This window comes from Centruroides sculpturatus, unplaced genomic scaffold (genome assembly GCF_000671375.1).
Source record: "Centruroides sculpturatus isolate CEXI.00-Female unplaced genomic scaffold, Cexi_2.0 scaffold1355, whole genome shotgun sequence".
NCBI classification, from domain to species: Eukaryota; Metazoa; Arthropoda; class Arachnida; order Scorpiones; family Buthidae; genus Centruroides; species Centruroides sculpturatus.
This window is the reverse complement of record NW_019385798.1, coordinates 184,861-208,587: the sequence shown is the minus strand read 5'-3', so window position 1 is coordinate 208,587 and position 23,727 is coordinate 184,861. Positions and strand designations below refer to the sequence as shown.

At 29.6% G+C, this 23,727-nt stretch overlaps 1 protein-coding gene across 1 annotated transcript; it reads right to left on the bottom strand.

Annotated features, from left to right (window-relative positions):
* Positions 1-5,176: 5,176 nt before the first annotated feature.
* On the bottom strand, positions 5,177-14,632 carry LOC111642191 (H(+)/Cl(-) exchange transporter 7-like). Its single transcript, XM_023388493.1, has 7 exons — positions 14,531-14,632; positions 11,509-11,620; positions 11,366-11,428; positions 9,809-9,898; positions 8,670-8,753; positions 7,084-7,164; positions 5,177-7,009 (listed from the first exon to the last, which is right to left on the bottom strand). The coding sequence occupies exons 2-7, from the start codon at positions 11,611-11,613 to the stop codon at positions 6,911-6,913; spliced, it is 522 nt and encodes a 173-aa protein (XP_023244261.1). The 5' UTR covers positions 11,614-11,620; positions 14,531-14,632; the 3' UTR covers positions 5,177-6,910.
* Between the last annotated feature and the right edge of the window lie 9,095 nt (positions 14,633-23,727).

Here is a 23,727-nt window from a genome sequence, read left to right as displayed (position 1 = left end):
GTACTGTTAAAAAATGTATCAAAATTATTTTTTAGAATAAAAATATATATATATACTAATTGTGCTATTTTTGCATATTTTGGACAAATCTCTTCAGTCAAATACAAGCAAAAATCATTGTGATATCATTACAATGTTGGGCTGCAATTTTTAATTGTATTTTTAATTTATTTAATTTAAAATATACCATTATTGCCTCTATGTCATATTTTTCCTGATAACAATGCCATGCCGGGGAAATTTTTGAATTGAAATCACATAACTTCCAATCTAGACCAGAAGTTCATATATAGTTAATCAGGACTTCCTGCCCCTAAGGTTGCGGCTGAACTTTTCAACATGAACGTTGGACATTTAGCACTGCCTTCCTGTAAGCCTAGAAGTTTGATAATGGCATTTGGAATGTCAGTGGAATCATGCTTGACATTCCAAATGCAATTGTCAAACTTCTAGGCTTACAGGAAGGCAGTGCTGAATGTCCGACGTTCACATTTTTGCGTTGAAAACTTTGGCCACAACCTCGCTATTAAGGAAGGATAGATGGATGGACAACAGTGAGAATTTATAGATCTACAATTTTTTTCAAACTGTAGCCCAATAAAATCAAAATTTTTTAATGGAATGTAAATTAGCATTTTCATTTTTTTTTGTCTTGATATATTTTCACCAGATTATTTTATATCATTATTAATTATTTCTCTAGATGTCGCACTCACGTGCACTATCACATAGAAACCATAACGTTTGTTCTGATTCTAAATTTAAAAGTTCTGGAATTTATTTTTATAATTTCCTAAAATAGTTTATATATGTAAATCATTTTACTGTTATTTCCTTCAAAATTGCCACCTTTGCAGCTCTCACTTTTTGCCAAACATTCTTAAAGCTGTTGAAAACAATTCTGGAATGCACTCTTCAATAGTTCATTGCAGTGGCAATGGTCTGTCTCTCTGAAGTACTGCCCTTTCAGCTTGGCTTTAAAGTGAAGAAGGAAGTGAAAATCTAGTGGTGACAAGTTGGGAGAATATGCAGGAGTTGTTCTAGTGTTTATCACATTGTGCTTTGCTTTACTACATATTATTTAACTAATATCAATTATGCTGAAGCAGTGGCATGGAGGAGAATCAATGTTTTTTTATTTTTTGTGGATTTCTTACTACAACTCTTGGACCACAAAGGATATCAAGGTATGTACATTTCCTTGGTAACTGTTTGGTTTTTTGAAATAAATTCCTAGTGAATAATAACCTGAGAAAAAAATTTCCAACAACTTTTCCTTTGACCAAGGAGATGATAACTTCTAATTGGAAGTTATCATCATCTTCCATGTTTTGTCTTATGATATAGTATTTCCTGTAAATCTGTCTCCTGTGACAATCATATTTAAAAAATTATCTATTTCAGCGATAGCCATTAAGTTTTCGATACTGCTGTTTGCATTTCTTTGTTCTGGAGACAATTTTTGGAACCATATGTTGACAAACACAATGCATGTTTGGGTGATTAATCAGAACATAGGAATATCTGTTGGAAATTTTTACAATGTCTAATGATATTTCTTCAGTTGCTGTGAATAACATTCTAAACATGGCAATGTTTTCATCAGTTAGACTGCTTTGTGGATCATTGTTAACAGTAACTCATGCCAATCGTAGACCTGGGATTCTTCATTGCAATATCACTAAGCTTTCTGAAGAATCATTAGTGTCTCCGAGGACAATTTATGAAGCAAAACACAATATTTGATGTTTGCCTGCAGTTCTAATGATGCTACATGCATAACACAAACAAATTACTCTTGCTGCTGTTAGAAATGGCATAGTAAGTTGTAGTGTGACATAATGTAAAACAAGACTAAACTGCTGTCTGAGAAAAGTTAATTTTTGTAATCTTTTATCAGTTGATGCTTTGTCAGAAAACAACAGTGAATCTGAAAGTACTATTTGTTTTATAAGTTAATTCATGAAATTTACTCAAAACATGTCTGACATTATCTGGTTTATTAATACATTAGCAACATCATTCCCAAACAGTTGGGGAATAGAAGTGATTGACTTTTTACATCAGATCAACAAATAGTGGATTAAGCTGCATTGGTAAGTTAAACATAAGTCAGACTGGGGAAAGCAAATATTTTTTTAAAATAATTATTGAGGTGGTGTTAGTGAAGCATCTTCTGTGTCTTATAGCAGTGATCTCCAAACTTTTCTGATTGCGTACTCCTAAGATGAAAATAATTATAAGTTGTACCCCCTAGAATATAAGAAAATTTGTAAAATTTCCACTATAAATACATAATTCCTGCTAAATTTTTTGCTACCCACAATTTGAATTTTTTCTGTGTATGATCGGAAGTGATCGTGAACCTACTTCTTCGGGAGGATGACTGTGAGATTAGACAGACTGCAGACAGGATACACACACAGTATTTTGAAGGGAAATTCGGCATACCCTCACTTTGCATACCCCTTGGGATACACATACCCTACTTTGAAGACCACTGTCTTATAGAATCAAATTTGTTCTCAAAATTTGATTGGTCAATTTTGATAAAACTTTGCCATTTTATATTAATTGCATGAGGAATCCAAATATGTAATCAAAAATGGGGTTCCATGACTTTGATTCCACTGTATCTTAAAAACTAAGTGACAATGTCCATGTTTGCTGATACAATTGCTACTACTGCACATTACTGCTGCAATATAGTGACCAGTGATCTTCATAGATGGCTCCCCAAAACTATTATTGAGTTGCTAATGCTTGAACTCAATTTCAAATAGCTCATTTTCTGGTGGAAAACAAACTGCTAATACATAATTTAATCCAAATTGTACATCATATATAAATTTTTTTAATTTGAGCATTGCATGGTATTATTAGTAATGAATTTAATAATAATTACAGAATTAAATAAATTATATCGTATCTTGGATTATTACCTCAATTTAGTGAAACACATTTTCGGTTTTGTTTAACATCGAAGAACCTCACCAGCTTGTATCCAAATCCCAAAATATCTGAAACTGGGGAGGATTAAAAAACATTTGCCATATTTATTCAAGCATAAAACCCCATGCAATCTTTTTCAGGTTTTAGTATTTCTGAAAATTGGGTATTTCATATTCATTCATTCATTTTTTTATTTATTATGTACTGTCCAGTACATTCCTGGCCCTGCATGGAGCATTACCAGGAGATAAATAATACAATTACATTACAATATATATTCATAGAGAAAATGAAATAACATGAAGTTGTAGTAATGGTAAATATTTTTTTTTAGCACGATCACAATTTAACTTTTTGTTGATTTTTCCGTCTGATGGTGAAATTATTATTAACCAAATCAAAGACAAGTCTGCCCAAGAGGGACCACCATTTATTTTGCGTTCTGGACTATACACGTACACATTCATGGCGACAGGCCTTCCTTTTTAGGCTTCATGCCACCAGAGATAAAGTCCTTTAAAAAAACACAAACATCCAATTAAAACTAAAAGGAATCGGTGACACACAGATGTCTTACTTTTCATCCATCTGGCCAATGGGGTGGTTCTGTTTATATCTACTGGAACAGGCACTGGAAAATGGAATCTACATTTTTCAGTGCCTGTTCCAGTAGATTAGGAATGTATTCATGAGTGATATGATGATCATTGTGATCCCATTCAATTTGCCATAAATGAAGAGCATGTTCCCAAAGTATATGGTACAAGGTACATTGACTGTATTTATTATAAGCAATAGGAGCAGTGATATAATTAGCTGCAGATTTTGCCAAGAGATCAGCCCTTTCATTGTCTAACGTTCCCTGATGCACTCTGATCCGTGTGATAGCAAAAGTACAGTTGGAAAACCTCATAAGATGTCTGATTTCCTCGGCAAGTGGATGTAGCTTTGAGTTGTTGATTAAATTGCACGCGGATAAAGAGTCAGTATGGATATGAACTGAGTAATTATTATAATTACTGTTTATCCAGTTGATGCTCATTTTAATAGTGAAAATTTCTGCCTGAAACACTGTGCAGTGGTCATCAAGACGGTAAGTCTGATTGTATATTTCGAGATCTTGCCTGAAGACAACAAAACTACATCCCACCAAATCGTTAATTCTTGAGCCATCAGAATATATATCAGTATCAACATCGACATAGTTATTGCTTTCAAAAGTGTAATTTAAGGGAATACCGGGAGGAGAGGTGTCACAGTAAGGAGAATTCCATTTGATGTTATTGTATAGTATTGTTATAGAGTATGTCTTAATATTTTCACCCCATTCGGCTTGTTGTAATTTATCTTTCATCATAACTGTTAGGTCTATTGGTAGTTTTTTTGCAATAACTTGTAAGGATTGATTGCTTGCAGTTCTATTCATAACCAAGGCATTTCGAAGGGCACGTCTTTGCAATGAGACTAGTTTCCTTTTAGTATGTACCTTATGAGTGGCCCATGCATATGTAATGATAGGAATATATATATATACTGTCATAAATAATGGCCATTGCATCTGCAAATAGTCCCCAGTCTCTTCTGGCTACTTGTGCAAAAGCTTGAAGTATAAATCCTGTACAGTTAGAGATATATTCCACATGTTTATCCTACAAAAATCAGAAATCAAGTATAACACCCAAGTATTTGAGTTTTTTTTTTTCAACTTTGATTGTGTTGTTATTCATTTTAAGGTGTGGTGGTCTGAGGTAGGTATTTCATATTGTGATCATAAGGTTGGCACCTCTTTAGTGCCTTGTCAGGACTGACATCACTGTGTCTTCTAGGACAGACACAAATTTGGAATTTGCATGAGCTGTCACGAGTACGGGTGATTGGATTCAGGATGGAGGAGGATTGAGAGACGGATCGCAAGTGAATCACACGGATACAAGGTTAAAAGTTAAAATAACTGATTTAATTCTACAAAAAAGAGAATGCATAGTTTTATGCTATTGAATAATGGTTGAGAGAGAGGGTTTACAAGAAACTGTGAGTTGGTATATATAGATTTACTGCACTTAATAGTGTGGATTCCAGATCACTGACTTGTTTGGATGGTCGGGGAGGCGTCATTCCTCGGTAATAAAAAAAAAATGGAAACTTTTTCAAAGACGAAAAATGAATGTTTTCTCAAGTCTGCCTCTCACAATATGGTAAAATGATTTAAAAGAAAAAAATTAACCCCTTTCAAATTTTTTACAAAATTTATTTGGCAATATATAAATACATGCTAAATATTTAACATTGATGATATTACATTTTAAAGTACAATAGAAACAATATTTATTTGTACATTTTATATTTTACAAACAGTATATACTCAATTCCCTGCCTTTTGACAATACAAAAATGATTTTTCTTTTCAGAAAACAAAGTGGAACGGACACCAGTTGGCCAAATCTTTCCTCTGAAGTAAAAGGTTAGTGGCTCCCAGAGATGTATTACCTGTCTTTTAATTAACAAAGCTTTAAATCAACTGAGTTTCAATCTAAGCTGTGATAAAATATTTTAAAAATATACTTAGATTCACAACTCAAATAATAAATTTCAATTTTTGACAAATACTCTAACCAAAGAAAATTAGAGTTTCTTGAAGAAATCCTGAATGTCATTAACTGTTATTTTTCATCAAAGACAGCGAGTAACAAAAAACTGACATAACACTAATGATAATTTTCAACTAGTTGGTGCCAGAAATACACATCAAACAAGAGAATTAAAAAAAACTTACTGTAACTAACAAGAAAACTTTGTAAATAACAATATAGGAAATTATAATAAATATTTTTATAAAATAGCTCATCAGTAGAATTCTCTGGAAAAAAAGACAACACTTGATAGATATTTGCAAAAAACAGATCAAATTTTCTCCCAAAAACAAGTACAATGTAACATAAATATATTATTTAAAATAATCAAGTGGATGAAAATTTAATTTAATTTTTATATGCACTTCATTTCTACTGTTTAAACAAGTATGTTTGAAATATTGTTGCCAGGTAGTATGATTAATTAACCTCTATGACATTAATTAAAGAACAGAACAAAATGGAATTAGTCCAAGTTTATATTTTTTATGCTTCCATTTGAAATTATTAATATTAAATACTCAGAAGTAGTAATAATAAAATGTGATAACTTAATATAGACTGTCCTACAAAAAGATTTTTAGTCAAAACACTTGTAAGCACTACTAGTCTAATGAAAATAAGGAGTTAACATTTTGTGCAGTATCAAATTAATAGATTGAAAATGCTAGGTTTCAAATATAGATATTTTTACTGAAGATATCCAATGACACTAATTAAGAATAAATGTTCTTAAATAAATGGAATTAAAATTAACCAGTAAATAATTTTATTTACCGTTTAATAATGGTTGGCATCTGTAAGAAAATAATCAAATATTCACTGTTAAGATAATTTGTTTTTTGTTGCATGATAAAATTTAAAAGGGACATGCATACTTCTGGCACCAATTTCCAATCCAAATAAATTTGTTTGTATTATATATATAAAAAAAATCAATTGAATTTATATTAAATTCCTAATTTATAAAATCGTCACTTGAACTGATAAGTAAGTTTAAGATTATGTATAAATCAAACAAGACTATTAACAAACTTACTTATCAGTTCAGAGTAAGATGAAGTACATAATGTTTTAAATCACAGAATACAACCAGATAACCTTATCTTACAGAAAAGTATTATGCATTCTTCCACTTTGATACAATACAAAGTTATATCAACTTAATTATCTGTGACCAATTAAAATTAGATAATATATAACTTGTAAATTCCTTTTTAAAATAAAATTATTCTATAAAATTTTTTCAGATGTATCACAGAGACTTTCAAGATAAATAAATCTAAGTATTGTATACAAAATAAGATCACCACACAATAACTTTGTAATTATCCTTGAGAGACGTGAAATTCTTCAAAATGCATCCTTCCGCGGCTAGAGTGAAAATGAAATCTTGCCAGGTCTTTTCTGGTAACGATGCCAATGACCTGAAATGTGCATTAAAAATAATTTAAAAGAACAAAAATGTACAAAAACATACATTTTAAAAAAATTAACTCACCTCGTTTCTATCATTCACCACAACAATGTGGCGAAGACCTAAAGCACGAAACAGACGAAATATACGAGGAAGAGAAGCAGTCTGAAATTTATAATTAATTATATATAAACAATAATTGTCAACAATACAGAAATAATAATGCTTTTAATTTATATTTAATACTGTTGAAAATTATTATTACTCTATTATTTCTGTAATTCAACAGTATACATATAGAACATTACTGCAACTGAATTAAAAATTCCGATTCATAAGTTTGAATAATATATTATCATCATATGTTTAAAAACTGATAATTGAAATTATTCTTAGCATGTTACAATATTGAATAGTTTAATAAATTTGAAACTATTCTGGGAACTATATTATCAATAGAAACTTATTATAGTAAAGCATCGTTTATCCGAATCAACTGGGGACTGGAGTTGTTCCGATAACCGATTATGTACAAAAAAAATATATTAACCTATTCCGTGTTGAAATTTTTCTCCGTCGTGTGTCACTTTGTGTTGAATTTTCATAAATATTTTAAAATAATAATCGTGGCTATTGTATCGTTAAAAATTATTTCTTTATTTTGTACAAACAAAATAAATATATTGAAAAACAAAAAAAAAATATATTTTGGAAGTTAATCTAGTATCAAAAACATTCAATTCAGCACGACACAGTCCAAATGGAACGCTTTTGGTTAACCGATGCTCTACTGTATTTTACTGATTATATTTAAGAAGAAAAATCTTCAAATAAAAATACTCCTCTCATCAGATTGCTTAATGTTTTGTCAAATTTTACCAGAGATTAGATTTACATAATTTGAGGACAGTTTTATTAAATGCATATTTGACTATTAAACCGATCGCATGCATAATTATGTTGCATATAATTGTTGTTCTTTGAATTTTATTGCAGGATTTTTCACTTGTCAGTTTTCTCTGCATATACCAAACTTCAATGAGATGTTTTGTTTACAGAGCCCTTCAAACTTTTATTTCCACCTAAACTTGTTTCTGCAATCATTTTTTTTCTATTTATGAGAAAAACACCACAGCCCTTATGTCATTTTCTGTATTTTTTTGGGCATGGAGCAAATCTGTGAACACATTTAAATTTTTGAAGGTCATAGTGCACCAGGATACAAGCATCCAAGGTTCACAGAGAATTGCAGACCATGCTTATCTCATGCATATCTCTCGCAGTAATTGTTAGAAATCTCCGTGATGTCATTTTTGATGACAACAGGTCACCAAAAATGATTCAGAGCAGAAAAATCATCACCTTATGAATATGATTGTGTGACAATACAGGAAAATTGTATATGATTGGATACATTAAGTGGCAGTTTTTGAGGGCGTTTGGTAAGTAAAAATTTTTTCTCAACCAAAATTTTTACGCAGACAGATGGATAATATTTAGCTGTGCTTCCATGATGTCCTCGTGCTAATTAAGTCAATTTGGTAAAAAATGCTCACAAAAAACTAATGTGAAAAATTACTACTACTGTATGAGTTAAACATTAATAACAACATTTTTTAATTTACTAATTTAATTGAAAATAAGTTATTTATTCATGTAAAATTACTTACATGTAGAACAGAATATGCTGATGGATTCATGTAAGGTCTTAAATCTATGGTAAAGTTTCTCTCTTGCTGTGATATATTTACTTGCTACATATAAAAAAAATGACAATTTTAATTATTTATGATTTAAATATAAAATTTCTAATTTTGTGTGTTTGTTATTTTTGTGTTAAAATATTGTTTAATCACATAACTTTTACTAAATAATTATTCTGCCTAATTTTCATAAAAATTATGAAGAATGTAACAAAGCTAAATTAGCAATATTTGCCGGATATAATCAATTGCTTTTATAACCACTTAAAGGGGGGGTTTTGGATGAATAAACCAAAATGTTAAGTGGTTATAAAAGCAATTAAAAAAATTAATAATTAATGTTCTAGTTGTATAATATATACAAAACATAAAAATTTTTACATGTGTAAATTAATATAGAAAACATAGTTTAACAAAATTATGGATGCATTGATTTATAGACAGCCAATACAGATTATTGTATTTCAAGGAAATGCATGAAGTAGTGGTTTTATGTATTTTGAATTTTATACTGTGCAAAAAACTGCTGTGATAATTTATTATTTTCTAAAATTTTTAATAAAATACACAACCTTCATGAAGTTTTAACAAACAAAATTCTGGACTATTGGAAAACAAATTTTTAAAGCAATAATGATATCAAATGAGGGGAAAAACTGTACAATTTTATAGCTCTAAATGTCAAATATCTAACTTTTATTCTTTTTCTTCCTCATGTATGCACAGTTTCATCTAATAAAGTTTGTTAAGCTTTATCTAAAAGTAGCTCCCTAAGATGCTTTAGAACTTTAATTTTATTACCTATTAAGAGCATACTCTATGTAAATTATAACACACAGTTTGAAAAATATTTTTCAAACTGTGTGTGTGTATCATATTCTAGCATCTTATACTCTATATTCAGTATTAATCATTTTATATAAATTATGAACAAGGAAAAAAAGACACTTAATATTCAAAATATAAATAATATATTCAAAGTACTACAAAATTAAAAAGTAAATTGAATCTGTGTTGTTATAATTTGTATCTAAATATTTTCTCTGTAAAACTAAATTAAAAGTTTTCCATTTTTAAATATATAATGTCTTTAATTTCTAACTTACATGAATAGGTGGATAACGAGGATACGCATCCCTAAAGTTTTTTAATTTTAATTTATTTGGCCAAGTTCGTTCTGCAGTTTCATTAAAAACCTATAAATAAAAATTATTATAAGCAAATTTATATATATATATATAACTTGTTAAATCAAGCTAACTTTTTGTTTAAAATAAAAAATATCTAATAAGCTTTTAAAAGTACACACAAGACTTATTTAAAGTACTTATTCCACAGAAAATTACATATTTTTATTGATGACAATAATATTTTATTGCTATTTTTTTTTTTTATTAACAACTTAAATAAAACTATTTCAGCATTGTTCATACAGGAAACATTCATTTATCATCAAATCTTCATGGTATTATTATAATTCACAAAATTCAAAATAAAACCAGCACAGGTTAAATTTATGAATTACTCTCAATTCATATATTAATTTCTTTAAAATTTTTTATGGAAGATCTACAACTTGTTAATGATAATACTTGCCTCAGTATTAATATTTCTCTCTCTCTCTCTCTCTCTCTCCCTGTGTGTGTGTGTACAAGGTAAAGGTAGCTTCAAAAAGTTCCCAGAATTATGCTGGGTTAGTCAATTAAAGGTGATGAAAAAGGGAACATGTCTTACCTAAATAGGTCCATACTCTCTGCAAAGATGACAACAGTTCTCACTAACACGACCTTCAGTGAATGATATGTTATTGAAGAAAAAACTTTCTGAGACCTTGAAGATGCTTCAGGATGCCTACGTTGAATCATCCATGAAGTTTGACTGGCAAAAATGTTTTCAGGAGGGATGAGAAAGTATCGATTGTACGTGAGATTGTGAGGTCAGACAACCCAAAGTCAATTCAGCAGATTGCCAAGACAGCAGGAATTTCAGTTGAAAGTTGTCATTCCATCCTGCATAATCAATTGTACATGCACTGTGTTTGCCATTACATGGTGCCATGAATGCTCATGGCAGACCTCATGAAATTTCTACCGCTTTCCGTTTCCTCTACCTTCTTGAAAGATGCGGGATGAGGTTATACAGAGTATGACATCTGTGTTGCAGGCACTGTCGCAAGACGGCTTACAAGAATGTTTTCAGCTGCTATATCAGCATTGGCAAAAGTGTGTGGTTGCTGAAGGACAATACTTTGAAGGACATGTTGTTTAATTTGTCAATTGTACACATATTTTTGATTAATAAACCAATTCCAGGAACTTTTTGAAGCAACCTTGTATAATATATATTTATAAGATAATCAAAATTAGGAAAGTAAATAATAAGTTATCAAAATAAGTTCATTCTTTTTTTTTGTATAATAAAAGTTAAATAAATAAATCAGAAATTGTTAAATATATTATTTTTAAGCAATTTTATTATATCAAAATAATTTCTAAATTCTTATAATTTTCCATATTGTTGTTTGATATTTGCTATTTGATTCTGTAAAGTTTAACTCCATTTTCCTTGTCAGTTATTTGTCTAATTTTTCTGATAACAAGCTTCAATCTAAATCATTTATATTATTATATTAACATATATAATAGAAAAGATAGTTTAATTACCTTATGCTGCAATAATACTATTAACTGCCATCTTAAAATCAGTCCACGAAATCTTCCTTCATGCTAAATTTAACAAAATATGGTAAAGTTTTATTTACATAAAACATGATATATAAAGAATAAAAGAAACAAAAAATTATTACCTTATTATCTACAACAGGAAATCCATTGTGCATTTCTTTTGTTAAAACATCTACAATTTTGCCAACTGTTTCAACTGTGTTGAATGTGACAACAGGACAACTCATTACTTTACTGAAATTTTTAAAACATTTTATTTTAGAATTAAATGATTTTTAAATTTTAAATACACCAATAGTTATTTAGTAAAATATGAGAGTAAGTTTCCCAATTTTATTACTTGGAAACAAACACAGCTTGCTGCAACTTGAGTATGTATTCACAGCTGCACAGCATGGGACATTGTCCTTGAATGTTTGGACAGAAAGTGTGCAGTAGGTGAGTCCTGTCCAATCAAGCTTGAGAGAATGGCTATCTAACTGACAAACCTGAAAAGTTATGCAATTGAGAGCAATACATTTTTGTTGCACCACTTTGCACCAGAGAGCAAAATGGAAAGCATGGCATGGAAACATTCACCAACACATGAAGTTTAAAATAATCACAAGTGCAGAAAATATGTTGACAATCTTTTGGGATGTTCAAGATGTGATTCTTGTTGATTTCATGAAGCACGATGTAACTGTAGCTGAAGCTGCCTACAAGGAGACATTAAAGTGCCTTAAGGAAGCCATTTGACTTTGGTGGGTGACCCAGTCAGCTTACCCAAAATATGGAACTACTATGTGATAATGATATTATAAAATTTGGAACTTTGTTCTGAAGAATATTTTCCAGGAAAATATATTTGCAAAAATATAGTATTTCATTTCAAATATTTATCAAAATGATTTCAATTTTTTTAATACTTAAATACAAAACCAAAAATAATAATAGTCTAATAATAATCAAAAGTTTCTTTATGGTACTTGGCATGCACACACATCTAAACATACATTACTTAAATGAATATAATAGAAATTGAGTGCATTTGATATGTCTTTTAAACTTAGCCTATAATAAATACACACTATTAAAAAGTAAAATGTAGTTATCTAATAAATAAATGACTAGTTTATTTTTTTATATAGTTTATAACCTAATAATTTAATATTAATTCCAAAAGCAATAAATTTTGTTCTTGGTGCATCTTTTTTTATGCTGACAAATAAAAATGTAATTGCTTTAATTATTTTAAATATTTATCTAACTGAAAATAATNTCCTAGTAGACATTTAAATATGAAAATAATGTAAAATAAAATAAGTAAAGTGTGTGTTATACAGATAGAAAATATTACAAAAGCATGATTAATATAAATATTTTTGAGATGTTAATTAAGCTGCAGTTTATCAAAGAAAAACTAGTGGTTACAATATAAATGTAGCCTAACAAACGATAAAACATTTATGCACAGTCGACCCCCCTATAACATGGTAGATACATTCCAGTTTTTATGAATCCATTTTCTACAAGTCCAGCCAATCGCAGCCCAGCATGTATGCAGTTTACGGACTATGGCTTTTTGAAAGGTTTCTTCCATAAAATTATTTGATTCTACATTTCCAAAATATGTATAATTTTTTGGGAATAATCCATATAAACTATGCTATAAACGAAAAATTGTAGGATTACTTACCAAGCATGCACTGTTCGACTACGCCATTGCTTAAGCTTGTTTTCGTCGTGGAGCTTGTCATTGAATGGCGCTTGCATGCTTCCTGATAAATTATTTTTTTTGCGAAAAATTCACTGAACTTTAGAGACATCATTACTATAAATATAATTTTTATGGACGTTAAATAATAAATGGTTTTTAGTAGGTCCGCTGCTCGTTTAAACTCAACTGTTTGTACAATATCTGCTATTGGTCTAGATTTGACCAATCCTGTCGCGACACGAGTTGGCAATGACGTTTTACCGAATTATACGAGGTTTTTTAGCGTGTTTGTACGAATACTGTCGCAATTTTTTTGCCGTGATATAGGAATCCGAACTATAGGAACACGTATTATAGGTGGGTCGACTGTACTATTGATTGCCTTGAAGTCAGTCATGCCACCTGGGCTGCATTCATGTTCAGGTTCAATTCCATGTATCATTCTGCAAACTCCTTTGTAAAACTGCAAGGTCTGAGAAATAGTTGTTAGCTTTTAAGAAAATCGTGTAAATTACTCCTCCGTGGCTACCGGTTGTAAAAGAGGGTGAGAGACACATCATATATCTGTCAATCAGGTCATCTGGACTTAATCAATTTAATTAGCAACTGTTCTAGAGTTTTCCAATGTTCCTTCAGTTCCCAAGCCATAAATTTTGTACATATCAGAATTGGAGATCAATAAGATTTCAGGGGACATCAGGTGGGCTAAGGCCCTATTCATCCCATAATTTTTCAGACAAGAAGGAAGAAATAGACCTAAATAATGAATTGTTAGAGCAAAAGTGATGGAACTGATTGTCTCTGATACTGATCTAATAAAGATTGTCTGTCTATCTCTGATAGTGGAGCCAGCAATTTTGAAGGTTTTGAGTGAGAAAAACAGTTCTTTTCTGTGTATATACATATATGATATATTTGTTTTCTGTGTACCAGTACTAAATAAAACTTTTTTTAGTGGTTCAAAGCTCACTATTATTATTTATTTATTGGAAGTTTAGGATTATTTTAAACATTTTCACTGCAACCTAACATCCATGTGGCTTATCAAACAAAAACATCTTATAAATATTTGGTTTTTTAACAGTGCTGCCTATCAAACCATATAGCCTATAGTCTCAAAAATATAGTAATTTAATAATTCTAAATATATTAAATCATTATGATTAATAATAACCATTTAATTAATTATTAAAATTTTTCCACTAATAAAGAAAACAGATCATATATGTTATACATTAAAACTAATCTATGCTCATTAAATTTGTGAATGTAATATCATGCATAAAATAATTAAAAATTTTTGTTTTGATTGCAAAGAGAGAGATATTTGTTTTAATTTAAAATTATATATGAATTTAATTATGAGTAAAAACAATTACCATATTTTAATAATATGTTTTCATATTAATAATTAATTTTTATATACTTTAAATAACTTTCATTACCTTGCATAAATATTATGTGAAAGTGGTGGTGGCTCCCAAGAAAGAAGAGGTACACTGGCTAATCGAATATGAATATCATATAGACCCTAAATATAAATTTTAAGAAAATTAAACACTGAAAATAACAGAAAATTCGAATTTTGTCACTAAGATCAATTTCATACAGGAATCGCAGGAAAGAGAGAACGACGAACTAGAAGCCGGCAGCACACTTCTATTATTAAGCAGAAGGAGATTCGAGACGTTAGAGGCTGAAGATGCTTTTCCTTCAAATTATTCTACCGGTGAACAATAATTGATAAATAAATAAAAAAGACAACGTAATACCATAATTTATTTAGAAAATTTCAAATAAATTTTTTTTAGCCAAATTATCAAAAACACTTTTATTATTTGTGCTTGATATAAATATTCAAATATTAGTAACTTCTGATCAAATTTCTATTTAATAAACAGCGTTTAACGAACTAAATATCAATATAATTTTGAATGAAAATTTGTTAGACTTATAATATTTATTACAAATATACAAAAATTTTTCACAAAATATGTCGAATAAACAACCACAGTTTTNACTTCATAATATGGTAAAATTAAAATTATTAATTATTATTGTTATTACAGAAAAATTTCATTATATCAATATTTATATATAAACACAATAAAATATACTAACAGTAAAATCTTCTCTACTAAACTTGTAAAAATTGATTCTGTTACAAGACAATAAATAACTAACTATATTCTAAGTGCAACTATAGAAAATATTTGCTTAAATAATATCTAATATATAATGATGCATTACATCTTAATAACCAACAATACTTATTGTTTCAAAGCTTTTCCTATTAAGGAGTAATGTTTTGGTTAACATGTTTGCTATAAAGGGTGTAATTGCAGGCTTGATAATATAAAAATGTTACAAAATATTCATCACAAATTTAGTTATCTAAAAGGGAAGTAAATTTTAAACTATTTTCAGTATTAAAAATGAAATAGTGAATAAAGAATAGAACTAACATTTGTAGCTATTAGTTCTGATTTTTGAAGTTATCGTGTTAACAAAAACATTACTTTATTAATAGAAACTTTACAATCTATTAAATTCTTCTGATTACAAATATCATATTCAATAAATATTCTATAAAGATAGCATATATTTTTTAATCATGTTCATTTTACATTAAGATTTCCAAACTTATTAGTAATAAATAGTCTGGCATTCATTGTAATGATGATGCTGTAAGGCAGGGGTGTCCAACCTTTTTGTTTCTCTGTGCCGCATTGAAAGAAGTCAAGGAGTTTTGGGCCACAACTATATATACTTATGCCCAATATACAAGTATATTTAGGGATTAACATGTCTAGATTATAATAATAAGTATTAGAAATTTATCACGAAAAAGGATATTTTAGAAAATTACTTCTCAGACACTTTCAATTTTTACTTAGAAATAGATAAATTCATTTATTATAAAAGAGACAAACGAAAATTTATTTGAAAAACACAAATATTTGTTTAATTTGGGTCTTTAATTAATAAAAAGCAACGAAACACCATTTTAAAGTGCATTTTTATTTGACTAATATATTTACAAATAATATGTAGCCAANTCACTATATGTATTTTGGGAGACGTTTGCTCTGAGGATACGGGATCATCCCAGAAAAGTGGTCTGTCCTGAATATGTCGGGTCTCGTCTCTCATCACCCGACTGCCTCTTCGAAATGGGTATAATTAAAACACCTCTTTGTGCCACAGGGCGGAAAGAATCAAAAAAAAAAAAAAAATCGAATATGATTTACCCATTAATAAATATGCTATACATCAGGGGTGTCTAACCTTTTTGTTTCTCTAGGCCGCATTGAAAGAAGTCAAGGAGTTTTGGGCCACAACTATATATACTTATGACCCAATATACAAGTATATTTAAGGCTTAACCTGTATAGATTATAATAATAAGTATCAATATTAGAACTTTATCACGAAAAAGGATATTTTAAAAAATTACTTCTACAGACACTTTCAATTTTTACTCAGAAACAGACAAATTCATTTATTATAAAAGAGACAAACGAAAATTTATTTGAAAAACACAAATATTTGTTTAATTTGGGTCTTTAATTAATAAAAAGNTTAGAAAATAACTTCTCAGACACTTTCAATTTTTACTTAGAAATAGATAAATTCATTTATTATAAAAGAGACAAACGAAAATTTATTTGAAAAACACAAATATTTGTTTAATTTGGGTCTTTAATTAATAAAAAGCAACGAAACACCATTTTAAAGTGCATTTTTATTTGACTAATATATTTACAAATAATATGTAGCCAAAAAAGTAGCCAAAGTGCCAAATTATATTTTTTACGTCAAACAAAAAAGTAGCCAAATCTTGCAACGCTGGAAGGAATACTAAATAAAGCTGGAGTTGGGATTCAAAGGATTATAGACCAAAAATGCGGGGAAAGGACAAAAGGTAAAGAAGTGAGAAAGGTTGAAAAATTAAGGGTCAATATTTGCATAACAGATCTATTTAACCTTTCTCACTACTTTTTATCTTTTGTCCTTTCTCTCTTTCCGTCCTTTCCCCAAATTTGGGTCTATAATCCTTTGAGTCAAAACTCCAGCTTTATTTAATAAATCTTTCTTCATTCACACATCTCTAAGTATTTGAAAATATTTGCTTTCCACTCAAAAATAAAATATAAATAAAGATTTATGGCTTTGTGAAACTTATTTTTTGGGTTTATGCCGTTGAAATAAATAAATAATAAAAGAATTTAAACATTTATCGGTTTTATTTACACGTTTATTGGGCCTCATTAGAACTTGCCTCGGGCCGCGGGTTGGACACCCCTGCTATACATTGACATATAACAGGGCAAAAGTATAGCGATCGGTCAAAAAATCACTTCCCAAAATTTTCTGTATATATGGATGTTAGTATATGCCTGTGAGGGTGCACGATTTCGTTCACCCTCTTTGAAGCTTAATAACTCATGCGTCTTTTTTTTCGAAAATTTCTAAAATTTTGCAGAAAAGTTTGCGTATTAGGGAAATTAATGCTGTTAAAATTTCGAAATTAAAGGTTCAGAGGGTGGAGAAATGTAGCGGGTCGCGTGTCATATCTCAAGTAGGGTCGGGCTTAATGAAGATTTTACTCCTTATTACTTCCACCTACACATTAACATCCTTAAATACAGAAAAAAACAATTTTTTTGTATTTCTCGACGTTTCATGCGCCCTAAATCCAAAAATGTAAAATCTGGAGTCATTTTCTGACCGATTGCCAAATTTTCCCTCTGATATAGGCCTATAACAGGCTGGGAAAGTAAAATAATTATCCTAAATCGAAAAAATCAAAATCAAATTGTTTTAGTATTTATTCCTTGTTTTCTCGGGAATATTTATTTCTAAATATTAATGTCTGTAATATACCTGGGTATTAAATCATACAGAACAAAAACCTTTTTAACGATAAATCACGTNATGTTTGAAAATGGTTTTATTTCTTAAGGATTTGTTGATTAAAGGGATATATTTTTTGTTTTTATAACAATTTTGCTTCAATACAAAAAAATTTCATACTTTTTAAAAATATTCAGACTACAGTGAAATGAAGATTTCATAATTCTATTTTAAATGTGCTCTATTACAGAAGTACAATATATTGTTTTGTAAAAAAATCAAGTAAACAAAAAAATTTTTTATTTTCTGCTTAATGATTTCTATTTAAGAATAAGTCTGAGACATTAATCAAGACATTCCACAATTATAACTACTTCAAATAACTAAGCTGTTTGTGATGTCAGCTCCCACTTAGATAACCAATGTAATATTGACTCAGACAAAAAATAATAATAATAAAAGTCTTAATCACACTTAAAGTATTACTACCATATAAAAAGTCTAATTTATTGAATTATATTTAAACATATATTACTGAAATACAATCATACTGAAGTTTATGTTTTAGCTGACATCAATTTCCATCTCCTGTCACTAACAATTACACTATATTTTGAAAATCTCTCTTAGTCTCTACTTCAAGCGTGGAAACCATATACTTTTCAAGGCAGCTGCAGTCTAAGCTTCATACAAAAAGTTTAATCCAGTAAGGAGCTCTACAATATTCAACTTCAAATCATCTTCTCATCCAGATTGTTCCTTTATTACAGCTAGGCAAATTGTATGAGCTTCTAGAAATACCCAAGTCTATCTTTCTAAAAAATGTATACATTGTTCTTGATATTAAATAACTCTAATATAGAAATATTCTTTGTTGCATTTTGAGGATCAAACAATAAACACTGGCATCAATAATGTTTCCTGCCAAAGCACTGCCTTCAATTTCAATTTAACCAAAGTAGACCATGCGCATATCTTGTATTAATTTTCCTTAAGCTGTTTTCAGTTTAATGGCAGTAAGTTAATTCTAATTCAGAGAAAACAGTTTAATTAAATCTCCTTCACTTAAGGGAAGATCTGTAAGTTTACTTCAAGTAATTTAGTAATCTTGTAATTTTCCTGTTAGAAATGAATTGTTGAGTATGTCTCATTGCTGACAATAATCAGAAATTCTCAAAATCAGTTTTTAAATATCAGATGCCAATCCAGGTTTCAAACTGATTTTAAAACTGCTTTGAATTCAGTAGAGTTGTTTTATTATTGTATTTTATTTTTATTTTTTATTATTAAATGCTACAGTAAATATTATTGACCAATATTCACAAATATGCATGTATTATGTTTTATTTCACCAAATAGAAATCAGAGTTTCTTTGATGTTGATACGAGGGTCATCCCAGAAGTACCCAACCTGACATAGATGGCAGTACTTGTTTGAAAAAAAAAAAACGACTGTGTTCGAAAGTATCAACCTTATAAAGCTTAAGTTTGAAGTTTGAAGATGCTACATTGTTTAGTATTTTTTTGGCAGCCATNATAAACAGTTTAAAGTTATATCGTCTAATAACTTTATAAATAACAAGTAAGTAACAAAAGAAAATAGAATATTTTTAATTTTAAAATTTTAATAAGTAATTAAAAATAGAAAAATGATGACAAACTTTTACTTTTTGAGAAGTTATATGATGTAATGTAGGCGTTTTTAATCTGGTGTACAGAAAAAGTCAATATAGCAGCTACATGTAATATAAAATCAGCAATTTTTTAAATTCATGCTTTTGCAGAATCAAATTCATTAGCTTCTAAACACAAATCGTAAAAAGCTGCTAAAATTTGTACGGAGTTTTCGGCTGTAATTTTGAAATTAGAAGAGACAGAAACGATAGTTCGTCAATCAGTCCTTTCTTAATCTCGAGAACAAAGTTAGATTGATGAAATGTTGATGAAAATCGAGACCAGTCATGGTAAGTTTAGGGACTAGAAGCCCGATTAACTTTATACAAACTTATGGTCTGGACTTGAAATCTCGCGATATTTTAATTAAAAGATGGTTAAAAATTGTAGCCCCTGCATTGTAATAATGACACAATAAATAATTCTCGTATATTTTACATATTTCTGACTTTGACTTTGACTTTGAAATATATTAAATTATTTTTAATAGATCTAATTATAATCTCTGTGTATAAGTTACAGTATTGTGTCTTTTTTTCTCATTGTTAATATTATAATATTTAATTAAAAACAATTTTTCTTATTATAATATATTTTAAAAAATATAGAAAATAATTTAAAAATCGTTTGAAAAACGTATTTTACTTTTTAAATTCAATTTATTAACACGAACTTTTCCATTATCACAAAACTAGTGAATGTAAGTATTAAAATAGAAATAGTCGGGAATCGCTTTCGGTTAAAGTATTGATCGTATCTAAAAGTAAACAAAGCCTGAGGCAAGTCACGTGTTTGAACCTTATTCAACTTCCGTTAGAACGTTGGAAGTTGTATTACCTGTGTTGGTTAATAGTCGATGCGAACTGTTATTGCTAAAATACATTAATAGAGTTTTGTAAGTTGAAAAATAGACAAACTTTTCATATTAAAAAATACAATAGAAGTAGTGATAAACGTTTTTATTTTTTATTTATTATTTGATGAGTACGTATAGCATGACAAGTAAAAAATTAATATCACGACATTTTTAAAGCATAGAAAATGAATTACGAAAATTGTTTTTCGGCTTTTTTTAAATAACTATATTGTCTGGTAAAATTATTGTTACGATATATTATTGTTTATACATAAACTAAATTTAATTTTTTTAGAGAAGAAAGTAAACATTCCTCTCTTATTCTTGCTTTGTTTACTCAATACCTTTCAGAAGTGTCTACAATTACACCAAAAACCTCTTATTTACATTTGATGGCCAAATATCCGTAGCACGCAGCTAACATTCAAAAACTAGCCTTGACAAAGATAAAGTTATTTTGTGATCTGGCATCTTGAAGAATTTTAATACTGTTATTAAATATTTACTTCATTCTCTGTAACTATCAACTTATAAAATATAGTATGTACTGTACTTCAGTTAATAAAACCGCATTTCAAATATTTAACGTATACAATATTGATATAAAAAGATTTATGTTAATTGTATTATGAAGGCGGTTTTTTCAAATTCCGATGGTTCATAAAACAAAGACAAGTGTAAATAACAAAATGAGTTTATTACCAAAAGTTAGGTAAAAACATGGTTACTTTTCGGCGTAATCACTGTGGAGATTTAGGAATTTGTCATATCTGTGGAGGAGCTTTTCCATCTCTTCTTCATAAAACGTTGCCGCCAGTGATTAAGATGGCCTTAACAATGCTGTTTTGAAGATCGTCATTAGTCTCAAACCTCTGCTCTGCTCGCCACGTTTTCAATTTAAGAAAGAGAGGAAGTCTTCACACATTAAAAAGTTCCATGCTGGGTGAAAATCTGAAAGATGGAAGTCTTCACCTTTCTGATCTGTAACAAAATCACTTGGTTAACGAATTCACTAAAAAGACAAAGAATAAGCATATGTATAATTTGAAAATAAAATTTGAAGTGAGACATTTATTGATTTTTGGCGATTAGCATGTTTTGTATATGTTTAATTTAACCAAAAGTAATGAAAAACAAAATAAGGTAAAATTCAATTTCGCTTGCTGATTTTTTCAGCAGGATCTGGTTTCAGACAGACATTACCTGTCTGTGAAAAATGTAACGATACCAGATCCGACAGCCAATGTATCAATACAGTATCGGTATCGGCAGTTTCGAGACATTCTTACATAAGTCAAACAAGCTTTATTATTATCGTTCTTCACTGAATCAGAACTGGCAGGAAAAGTGCCAGCATTAATCAACAAGTCTTTCCTTTTATGTAGTTTGCTGTTATATAATAGAAACATTACCAAACAGGCTTCGGGAACTATATAATACTTTTTATGTAATGTTTGAAAATTAAAACGAAATAAAATTATAAAGTTATCGTTAATTGTAATATCACTTCTAATGTCAATACTATTATTTTTTGATTTTACTGGTAAAAGTAAAAATAAAATCTTATATCTTTTCAGATATATTAAGCTAGATTGATAATAATTTCAGTTGAATAATACCTCTTATAATGTTATAGTACTTAGTAGCCCTTTTTAAAAACAATAATTTATGTTGAAAAGCTCTTTTTATACTGTTTAATAATACTAAGAGAATACTTCAAATTCTAAAATAAATAAGCCTTTATATTTGAAAATACCTTCAGGGTATTTGTACAGCTAAATTAGAATACTTGTGTGAGATCCGGAATTTATTAACAAAAATTGTAATTAGTTCACTTTCAGAATTAGAAGAAAAAAAATTGATCTTAGCCGGGAATGTGTAAACCTTCCTGTCATAACTATCAACATGTATTGTTCTCTACATAACTGCAGCTCGTCTTGCACAAAAGTTTATAGTTAGCATCCAAAATTCGTCACTTGTTTAGGTCCCTGGACCACCTATAACCTATAGCTCATAGACTATTCGATCACGTGATGGAAATTCCTCACAAAAAGCTATAAAAGACAGTTCTTACCCCCTCTCGGGGTTGTAACCGACGACATCCCTTAACGAAAGCCGGACCGACGACATCGCGCCGATTCTCCGAATTCGCCGAAGTTCCGATCCACGAACACCTATATCCTATCATCGCCAGAGTCGCGAACTTTTTATAATTGTGCTCAGTTGGATAAAAGACATCTTTTATTGAACCATTAAGTGCCTACATGGACTTACTCGCCTAGGAACCATACAAAGAGGTATGAAAAAGTGTATAAACTCTCTCTCGAGCTGATAGGCGGTTTAGAAAGAAATTTGTGTAGTTTTTTGTCGATTTTGTTTATTTCAATAAATCCTTATTTTTAATTGTTAAAATGGTAGACTCCTTTACTCGTATACGCCCTTCACCTTATCGTCGACCCTAAGAAACTTTACCTCCACTCGCCTGACTTGTCATCCTGACTAGTCACGCAAACCGAGAGACTTACGGCCTCCCCGGCGGTTCACATATTGGTGTCACGAAAGTGGGGTTTTGAATCTAAAAATCCCTAGAATCTCGCACTTGTAATAAAAAAGCGCCTTTTAATGTAGTGTATGCAGATGATTGGGTAGTAAACTTGTTGTTATATCTCTATCAATTCCAAAAATGAATCTACAAATTAATGTAAATTACTGTTACAATGTTATAATATTTTATTTTTTTTAATAACATGTTTATGGCATACGAAATGAGAGTGGTGGAAAATGTAGATTATACGACGTCAATAATAGATTTACACTATACTTTTAAACATTTAAGTGTATCTCGCGAAAATGTGATTTTAGGAACAATATGTTATTCACAAAAAATTCTGGCTTCTACCTAAGCAAGAGAAATTTTTAACTGTAGCACAGCGTTTCTCAAAGTGGGCGATAACGCCCCCTTGTGGGCGCTGGAGGCTTTCAGGGGGGCAGTAGAAGGCTCAAAGAGAATTGGGGGCGTTAAGGAAATATAGAGGGGCGACGGCAGACAAATTCTATATATAAAAATTCGACGGAATATATATAAAATGTTGACATTTTATATATTTTTTATTTTTTATTGAAGGTCACAACTTGAATATTTCTAACACATTGACTTTTATTTTAGCTCAGCGTTTCTCAAAGTAAGCAATAACGCCCCCTTCTGGCGCGATGAATAGATCTATGATAGAGGCAGGGTATTGAACGGTGACCAAA

Excerpts from the sequence above, each read along its gene's own strand:
- LOC111642191 (XM_023388493.1), bottom strand. The coding sequence starts at position 11,613 with ATGAGTTGTCCTGTTGTCACATTCAACACAGTTGAAACAGTTGGCAAA. Across the intron at positions 9,899-11,365 it reads TAGTATTATTGCAGCATAAG|GTTTTTAATGAAACTGCAGA; the intron begins GTAATTAAACTA and ends TTTTATTTATAG. Across the intron at positions 8,754-9,808 it reads CTCGTTATCCACCTATTCAT|CAAGTAAATATATCACAGCA; the intron begins GTAAGTTAGAAA and ends TTTTATATGTAG.